The sequence below is a fragment of the Thunnus thynnus genome, chromosome 16 (assembly GCF_963924715.1).
Source record: "Thunnus thynnus chromosome 16, fThuThy2.1, whole genome shotgun sequence".
NCBI lineage: Eukaryota > Metazoa > Chordata > Actinopteri > Scombriformes > Scombridae > Thunnus > Thunnus thynnus.
The window spans coordinates 16429167-16439173 of NC_089532.1; the positions used below are offsets into that span (position 1 = coordinate 16429167).

Below are 10007 nucleotides of genomic sequence, written 5' to 3' on the forward strand. Positions count from 1 at the left end.
CAGCAGTACGTGGACACAATGTCAATACTAATGTTACACAGAGTGCCTGTGTGCTGATGTTTCCATCTAAACTGTTGCTTTTGTCACTTTATTTTTTGCAGAGCTCTTGGCCATGGTGCATTTGGCGAAGTCTATGAAGGGCAGCTTCTAGGAATGAGCGGTGATAACAGTCCCATGCAGGTGGCCATAAAGGTCAGCTCGGATTCTGTTAGGCACACAAGGACAACTTGTACCTAAATATTAGATGAGAGCACCTCACCAGGAGTTATGTTCATTACATGTAATCCACTCAGCAACACTCCACGGGGGTGCTCCTACTGATCTAAAGGTCACACATGCATGTAGGATTTAACAAGATGGGTTTTTGTGATGCATATATTGGCTTTTCTTATTCCTCCGGATGAAAATGTGATACAGTGGTTTGTTGTGTAATGAAATGAAATCACATACAGCGTGACTGCACAAAATGACTGATGATTTGTGAAAAAGATCAATGGAAATTTGTTCAGTCAGTGCCATCAGGCGGCTCAGGCTTATAAACTACACAAGTGTAAAAAAGAAAAAGCTGAGTGTGCTCCACATGGGTTTGCCTGCTTTTCAGTAGTCTGCTGATTGCGTCTAATGATGTCTTGCCCCATGATAATGGAAGTCGGTTATATTCATACACAGGCACACGCTTACCTCAAACTGCTTTCTGATTCTCTCTGCTCCACAGACTCTTCCCGAAATCTGCTCTGAACAGGATGAAATGGATTTCCTGATGGAGGCGCTGATTATGAGGTGCACCTTAATGCAGCTTTACACTTCCTGTGTCCATTACACACATCATGGCCACCAGATCACTTAGTTCACTCATCGATTCAATCGGCGCATCCTTCTGACATGTGTGAAGACACAAAAAGTGTGCTCACATCGTCAGACAGCAACTGGCTTTGTTTTATAGCTAAACATTTTCTTCTGAGTTACATTAGCAGCTGGAGCGAGATGTGACACTTAACTTGAAGTTTAACCAGTACTAAAATGTAACATACATTACATATTGTAGCATATTGGCCTCTCACAAGTAGCTGTAACACAAGTTGTTTCAGCTAATTATCATCGAATTAGCCAAAACGCCACAGGATTATCGTGTCTGCTGGGATATATTTTGATCTCCGGAAAATAACTCTAATTCACTTAATTTAATTTAATTTTATGACCTGAGTGATGTTAGTCGATAAATACCAGTAATCAGTCTTTTTCCCAAACATCTGTTTGGCATTTTTGCTTTACTGGAGATATGTTTTAGAGAAGGCTTAATCAAGATCAGAGAAACTTTCCTATTTCAGATTAGATTCTGATCTGTGCTCTATTACTCCAACAGTGTGTTTCCAGCACAGGCGAACTCCATGTAAGAGCAAAGTAAAATCCATTAGGTCTGAACTGGAAGTGAAACATCATCCTTTTAGACTTCCCATCAGCTTTTCAATTTATCCCACTGTGAAAAAGAACCTGATATGGCTTTTTTTTAAGCTTGTCAGCAAAAAAAAGAAGTTGAAAGGTCCCTTTTTACATTGTCATTGTCGCACTCCTCAGAATCTGCCAGAGCAATTGGAAAGAGTATTTTAAATTCAGAGAAATCAGAGAGGATATTTCTAACTGAGCATGCAACAAATCCAGATTTTTTTGCTCAAAACTTATATCATGCTGACAATTCTGTCCCTGTGTGTCTTAAAATTTCACTTACGGAGTGATTAAAGCTTGAAATTGTTTTGTGGTTGCTTCATAGTATTATCATTCATAAACTTCCATTAATTGCCAGCAGATTTGGGATGCATTTATCCACATGTGCATCATCAATTTTGTAGTACTGCAGAGCACATCATACACAAATTGCACACTTGCTAACCCAGATTTTTGTCACTGTTTGTCTTTGCAGCAAGTTCAGCCATGAGAACATTGTGCGCTGCATCGGCGTCAGTCTCAACATCCTGCCGCGCTTCATCCTGCTGGAGCTGATGACTGGAGGAGACATGAAGAGCTTCCTGAGACAGAACAGGCCACGAGCTGTACGTCTCTCCTACACCTTGATTTGTGTATTTGTGTATCTGAGGTGTGCTTGTGTGGCACACACTAATTTGAACTGTGCTGTATCCAGGGCCAAGCCACTTCTCTCACTATGCGGGAGCTGCTGCGGATGGCCAGAGACATCGCTTGTGGCTGTCGCTACCTGGAGGAGAACCACTTTATACACAGGTTCGGATCCACACCCACTTATTATGGCTAAGAGTTCAATTTGAATATACAACCACTGAACAACCACTTTTCCACCCAGGCACAAAAACACAATATGTTACTACTGTTACGGCTGAGTGTGCAACTGTGAGAGTTATTAAAAGATTCATTGTGTAGTTCCGGCTGAGAGAATATTTTGGCTGAAATGATGCCACAGACACTGGGGCAAAAACACTTCATTAGGTCCCACTATTTTTTTCACACGGGCAAATCCAGGAGTATATTTGTTCTTATTGTAAATGCTTAAAACTGTGTGAAATTCTGATTTAAAAAATAATATTACAAAAATATGGCAATGATTCTGTAATTTCACTGTATTTTTTTTAGACTCAGCAAATTTCATACATTTTCTTTGTGAGTGGACCTAGTTTGCTGAAAAATACAGTTGTGACTCTCTTCTTGCAGCAGGAAAAACAAATTTTAAGTCAATTTCTCGAAAAATCTCTTCTTTTTAAAAAATATTTAAAAATGTGTGAAAATCTGATTTAAAAAAAAATTACAAAAATCTGGGTGAAGTTACATCAGTTGCATAATCAGTAGAACATTTGATACATTTTCTGAGCGTTCATCATTGTGAGTGGACCTTGTTTACTGAAAAATACAATTATTACCATCTTCTTGCAGCAACAACACACCATTTTTTAAGCTGGATCTAAATCTTTAAATCCATTTCTCAAAAAAATCATAAAATGGGTATTTATTAGAGATGTACCAATACTGATATCAGATATTGGCCCAATACTGACTCAAATAGCTGGATCAGGTATCGGATACCATTATTTTAATAAATAACAATTCAGTAAGTTTATATCTATGTATATATTTGTTAAATTTTGTTTTACAAAGTTAGGAAAAAAATGCTTAAGTCAAGGCTGATTTTGTCTTACACCTAAAAGAATGATCCCAGTCTCTTCCACACAGTGACGCATACAGCTTATTAATTAAACACTGGTATCGCATCAGTACTCGGTATCAGTCGATACCCAAAGCCCAGGTATCAGTATCGGTATCAGGACTGAAAAAGTCACATCGGTGCATCCCTGGTATTCATAAACCAACATACTATGAGCTTTATTTATCATACAGTAAATTATATTTGTGTGTTTGAGAGTTTAGTGCAATCGTGAGGCTACAATATGTAACAAATCTTGTGTATTTCAGAGATATTGCTGCTAGAAATTGCCTGCTTACCTGCCCTGGACCAGACAGAGTTGCCAAGATTGGAGACTTTGGCATGGCACGAGACATATACAGGTTTGTCTGTCTCGCTGGCAGTTCACATAGCAAAACCCACAAGATGATTTACGGTGATGTGTCTCATGGGAGCAGGAGTCCAGGCAGCACTGGGCTGATGTGGTAAATGGGGGGACCAGTTGAAAAGCAATCTAATTTTCCTCCACATTCTAAATTTGCTTAGAGAGTTCATGGCCTTTTGGTATTTACCTTTTCTTCTAAACTTGATGATAAATGGACATTCTTAAATCTCATAGCGCTGCTTTTCCGTTCCCAGAGCCAGCTATTACAGGAAAGGTGGCCGTGCCATGCTGCCAGTCAAATGGATGCCACCTGAGGCCTTCATGGAGGGAATCTTCACCTGCAAAACTGATACATGGTATATAAATTCAAATAATAATAATTCAAATAATGTATACAGTAAGGCTGAGTGCACAAAGAGGAACTGTTTCAGTTTAAAAAACTAATACAGCCCATCCATGCCAGATGCTGTACTTAACATTTGAAAACAGATTTGCATTGAAAAATATTTTCCATTTTCCAACCTTGTCAAAGAGCCAAATTGCTCTCTTGAGTTGTGAAAAAGTATCAAAGCACCAAATTGCAGCTAATTTGAAAGCGATGCGATGCAATCAGGACAACACAAGCTGAAGACATTTTCACAAGCATTTTTGCAAACCAAGTCATTTTTACATTTTAAACAAAACCAGGCAGACCTACAGAGAACCCAACATCCTAAGAACAGTGTTTCAAGCGAACATCTTTACAAGACACAACAGCATCTGTATTCAAGACAGAGAGCCAACTGGACAAAGAATGCCCTCCTACTGTTAGCAAAAGTACAGTCAAAACACAATTGGCACACTGTGGCTGTAATGGGAGAGTAGCGAATTTCCAAACCACTTCTTCTATGACAAAACAAGTTAAATATTTAGCTTGGGCCAGAAAAAAAGCAAAATTGGACTAGACAGGAGGAAAAGTTTGTTAACAGATTAACATTTTGAACTTAAAAGGCACAATCAGATTTTTAATGAGACAGCTGCAAGGATTTATACAGCAGTCAATAAAACTCATAGATCAGCATGAGCTACTCTTTGACCAAAAGTCACCACTGAGCTCTGCAGAGAGGCCTTGTCCCTTCAGACTTAAAGCTGTGTGGATGTGGAATCATTTTCAAACTTGGTGACCCAGAACAAATGAAAAAAACAAGGAGCGCTGGCTTGTGTGGCCTTCCCTCCACAGTTACCAGAAATCAAATCCACTGTGAGAACATTTGTAAAGGGAGTTATTGTAAACGCCATCAGGGAGACTCTAACATGGAGCTGGAATAATATGGATTCTCAAATTCTGCAGAAACTTGTAAAATGAACGTCATACAAACAAACAGTCACAATGACACAATAAACTCTGATTATAGTGAATAGTTTACAAGATATTGGAGATTGTTTTAATGATTTAAAACGATATAAATATAACTGTCTTCTATAAACATTTTCTATTTGGATATATCAGAGTTCCTGGTAATGCACTCAGACTTTTTGGCGTAACTTGGTATACCATACTGTTGTAACTGCTGATGAGAAAGAAGTGGGACTCAGCTGTCAGAAAACTGCAGGATACAAACAATCATTTCACCAAAAGGAAAACCACATGACCAACTGCTGGGGAGGTTTGTTGTTTGAAACAAAGGAGGTGAATTTTTTCACCATTCACAATTCACCATCTGCTTTTAGTCTCAAAATGGCATTTCTGGCTTTTTAGAGTATTCTTTTGTGCAATTTACTATAATGATTCTGCTATTCTCATTCTGAGGAACACCAGAGCAGAACTTCAGCATGTGACAAACATGATGAAGTCTGCTCAGTAGTTGATCTGTGTCTCCCCCTGCAGGTCATTCGGGGTGCTGCTGTGGGAGATCCTCTCTCTCGGTTACATGCCGTATCCTTGTAAGACAAACCAGGAGGTGTTGGAGTTTGTCACCAGCGGAGGCAGGATGGACCCTCCCAAGGGCTGCCCAGGGCCTGTGTGAGTACTGACTGAGATGTGTCTGAATGTAGACATCAAGCATGGCCAAATTGGGATGGTTTTAATCAGGCTCGCATGAGTTTTCGTCAGTGTGAAGCAGGTTTTCTCAGTGGAAATGTCTTAACGTCTAACGTCCCTATTTCAGCTCCTTATTGAAATGGGATGCAGTGATGATGCAAAATGGATCCTCAGTTTGTGGAGTCAAAGGTCTTTTTTGAGACAAAGCTAACATTAGAAATACATTTATAAAATGTTGTTGTGAAAAACTATTCCAAAGTGGAGAAAGTAGCCCCTGCTTGTTTTTCACCACAAATCCTTGTGGAACTAATAGCTCAGAATCAGTTTGGTCTACCACCTTTGAACAGGACTTGCTTGAACTTTCCGAAACTCATCTCAACTTCCTTTCTTTGTTATAAGTGTTACATATGACCTAAACTATATGTCTGGACTCTGTATCTGTGTAGTTATCGGATCATGACCCAGTGTTGGCAACACTGTCCCGAACACCGGCCCAACTTCTCAACTATCCTGGAGAGAATCAACTACTGCACTCAGGTATTCTTTATATTACAATTGTCTGTAGATGCATAGAATGTCACTTATTATTACATAAATATATGTTGAAATATGTTTTTTATTAATTCTTTGCTTTTTTTTTTTAATTACCTTTTTTAAGGACCCAGATGTGATCAACACACCCCTACCAGTGGAATATGGCCCCACCACAGAGGACGATGGCAGCACAGTAATCCGTCCCTCTGACCACACCCCCACCAGCCTCTCTCCACTCCTGGTGTCCCACCCTGTTTCCCAGGATGCCTCCTCCCAGCTGGGTCTCTCCCCTCTGGGCCTGGGTCCCACCCCTCTTCCTCCACAGCCCACCAAACCCCGCCTGCTCCTCCAGAGAACCCAACCTGTTCACCACGAAGTGATGTCGTGCCGCGAGGCACTGGAGCCATCCTGGGCCGAGCCTGTTCCTGCCCCCGGTTTAGCGCTGTCAGCGGCAGTGCCGGGTGTGTGCACAGGAGGCCACTGGCTCCACCCTGAGCCTCCTCACCACCGGCCGTGCTCCAGAAACAGCTCCTCCTCAGGGAGCCAGAGGCTGAAGAACAAAACTAAAAACCTGTGGAACCCCACATATGGCTCCTGGGTCTTAGAAAACTTCAGAGGGAAGAAAAGCCTTGCTCACACTCAGTCTATGCCACTCTCAAGCTCCACGTCCTCCACCTCCAACACACAGGCTCCACAGACCTGCAACACAACCTCAGAGTGCAGCGAGGCTGGGTGTGACAGCACCAACTGTACCCACCTAAGCCCTTCCAGCCTCTGCACTTCCTCATCTCCCTATCCTTCCTGCCAAGCTGCTCCAAGCACTTCCTCCCATAAGAGCCCAACAGGTGGCACCACTGCCAAAGCTGGCATGGACCTGGCTAAGCTTCAGAGTTTTCCCTGTGGCAACGTCAACTACGCCTATGATGAGCAAAGCTACGAGGCAGAGAGCCTACCTTTGGTTATGCCTAAAGCCCCAGAAGCCGTCACAAACACCAGCTCTGCCCCCAGTGTCTCCTCAGGGACCAGCCTGGGACTGGCACTTGGCCTCCATACTTCCTCATCTTGTATGCCCAAGCTGCTGCTGAAGCGTCACGCCAGCTACGGACACGAGGACGTGAGGAGACACACCAAAGCTGAGAAACCAACACGTGACAGAGACTCAGGCTTTTCTCTGTCAGAAGACCTCAGTGTTACTCCTATCTAAGAAACATTTTGACTGATATTAAAGCTAAAATGTCAGCTGGAGCCCCTTTTCACTGTAGGACACGCAAACTGAGACTTGCGTTTGCTGGAATGAAGAGCATGACCACCAGGCCTCTGCCACGGTGTGAGAGGCGCCACATCGAATTATTAGAGCTCCTGGAATGCTGGAACACACACACACACACACACTCACACACACACACTCCTCTGCACTGTGATAGAGAGCCTGGACTCAGAGCCTTTTGGGCTTCTGGTACACTGGTAGCTGAACACTGACCCTGAAACACTGGACGAAATGCAGCCCTGCGCTTTCTCACTGTCTACAACACTGGTGAAAGCTGCCATAAAAAACACTGCTGTGGTTGGACTCCTTTCTGTTTTTCTTTCTTGAAAGCTTTAGTATATGTTGCATTATTGTAAACAATCGGTTGGAATTTGTAGTATTAACAAGCCACAAATATTGAGCCATTGGGAAAAGAATCTCCAAGCTTTATTATAACTTTTAATTTCAGACGTCACAAATTCAAAAAAGGTTTTTTGAATGTAGAGTAACTAAAACCCTTTTCATGTGTTTCATCTTCACATTTTCACTTTTGGAACATGCGGCACTAGTCGGTGCATTTAAGTGATTCTGATTTGCTTTCTCCCCAGATAATGTGAAAACACACATCCTCCCAATTTACTGCAATAACATGTATTTTCTGAAAATGTTTTCCTAGTTTTTCTACATAGATCTTGTGCTTGAAACAGCAGTAAAAAAAAAACTTGGTGTTACTGAAGTTTTCAGACATGTCTTGTGGCCTTCCTCAGCAGATGGAGTTGCTCCTCAGTTGTCATAGAGATGGTTTAGTGTGTTATCACGTGGCCTAAGTATTGAAATGTAAGTGGTAACAGGTGGTCGTACAGTATCTGGGGGGAGAATGTAATCCCTCTCTCTGTTCAAGGATGGTCTCTGGTGTCAGATGTGAATGGACTTGTCTGTTTCCAGTGTTCATTCAGTCTCTTGTCCAGGGTCTTTTGCTGTTTTACTGATGTAGCAGTGTTCCCCACAGTTGTTGCAAGTGATGTCATGCACCACTCCAGGTTTCCCCTCCAGGGAGGTCGTGTCTTTAGGTTGCACCAGCAGAAGATCTTAATGGAATAGTTCAATATTTGTAGTCTTGCAGAGAGTCAGATGACAAGATCGATGTCATGTCTATAAAATGAATAGCTTAGCTTAGTGTAGTATAAAGACTAGAATCAAGGGGAAAACAGCTGGGCTCTGTCTGAAGACAACGAAATCCACCTACTATTAAATGTGTTATATCTTGTGTGTTTAATTGTGATTTTAAAAGGGTGGGTGTGTGTGTGTGTCAGTTACTATGTCGGGCGCAATGACTTCCTGGTTGCATGTCAAGTCACTGTGTCCCTGCAAAGAAATAGTCCTGCACGTAACCCCTCTGTAAAACCACAACTTCTCATTTCTACAGTTCAGTCTGGACTAAAACAAACACAATGTACTGTGTAAATTAGTGCTGGTAGGCAGATCGTCAAACTTTGGAAAGAACCAGGCTAGCTGTTTTCTCCTGTTTCCAGTCTTTGTGCTAAGCTAAGCTAATTGGCTGCTAGCTGTAGTTCAGAGTGGTATCAATCTTCTCATTTCAAATGCAAAGCAAAAGCAAAAGCAAATAAGCATGTTTTTGAAAATTCGCAACTATTTCTTTAAGATGTTGAACTGTAAGCGCTGACTCCTTGTGACTTTAAATCTATGGCTGGATATTTGTATATACTGTAATAATACTGTAATACTGTAATAGGAGCTTGTGCTGAGAATTATTTTGCCAAACTAGCTTACATTGATCTTGATTTGTCTTTGCATAATTCAGAGTATACCTGACTTTCTTTCCCCGTGTCCCAATATTTACTTGGACTGCAGGAGGTCTCATAATACATGTACAAGTCTAATATGATGACCATGCAGCTGTGAAAATATTTGCTATTTTTGTACTCACTTCCTTACACTGGACTAACCCCATTGCATTTGTAGTTGTTTATTCATTTATGTTTATGATGGATCTGTATTTGTAGTTGATCACTGCCATTAGATGCCACTGCACTGCATCGAGGGATGTAGTGCTGGTAGTACCTATGTTTACTCAGCAGGGGGAGGTATTCAGCTCTGAAATACCAAACAAGCTGCTGCAGGTGTCTCAGTCTTATACAATTAATCAAAGATTCAATTCAGTATTTATGTTTTAGGTAATTCTTATTTAATCGACTTGGTAGTCCAATATGTGTCTTTATTTTGAGCCTAAACATGTTGATAGTTTATTTTTGAATATGTTAAGTGAATGGTTAAATTTATATAAGGGTTCTGAAGGCTTACTGTATGTTTTTATGCTCAGACCTGCTGATGTTAGTGTTTCTCTTGGTTGCTCAACTTGAAAATAACTAAAGTACATCTTACTCTTATAGTTTTCTTAAGACTCATTTGTGCCATTTAGAAATAATTGATTACTGTGGAATTTCTTTTAGAGTTTTAATGGACGGAAGAAGAAATCACCCTCACCTTACTCACAGTGTATATTTTTTACGGCCTGGTGCATTTTTTTTTTTTTTTTCACATTGAAACGTTTCTGTATTCTTTATGTAGCTGGTGGTGTTACGCCTCAACCAAAAGTGCAAAGACATTCTATGCAATATGCTGTCTTTTACACTTTCATCTAACCTAACTGTGCCCC

At 41.1% G+C, this 10007-nt stretch overlaps 1 protein-coding gene across 1 annotated transcript in view; it reads left to right on the forward strand.

Annotated features, from left to right (window-relative positions):
* ltk (leukocyte receptor tyrosine kinase) overlaps window positions 1-9707 on the forward strand; it is a 63330-nt gene extending 53623 nt beyond the window's left edge. The window contains exons 21-29 of the mRNA XM_067613779.1: window positions 102-192; window positions 716-780; window positions 1919-2048; window positions 2138-2235; window positions 3436-3528; window positions 3785-3886; window positions 5398-5532; window positions 5997-6087; window positions 6209-9707. Of these exons, the coding sequence (XP_067469880.1) occupies window positions 102-192; window positions 716-780; window positions 1919-2048; window positions 2138-2235; window positions 3436-3528; window positions 3785-3886; window positions 5398-5532; window positions 5997-6087; window positions 6209-7288 (1885 nt within the window). The 3' untranslated portion in view covers window positions 7289-9707. The remainder of the gene's footprint in view (window positions 1-101; window positions 193-715; window positions 781-1918; window positions 2049-2137; window positions 2236-3435; window positions 3529-3784; window positions 3887-5397; window positions 5533-5996; window positions 6088-6208) is intronic.
* Window positions 9708-10007: the final 300 nt, after the last annotated feature.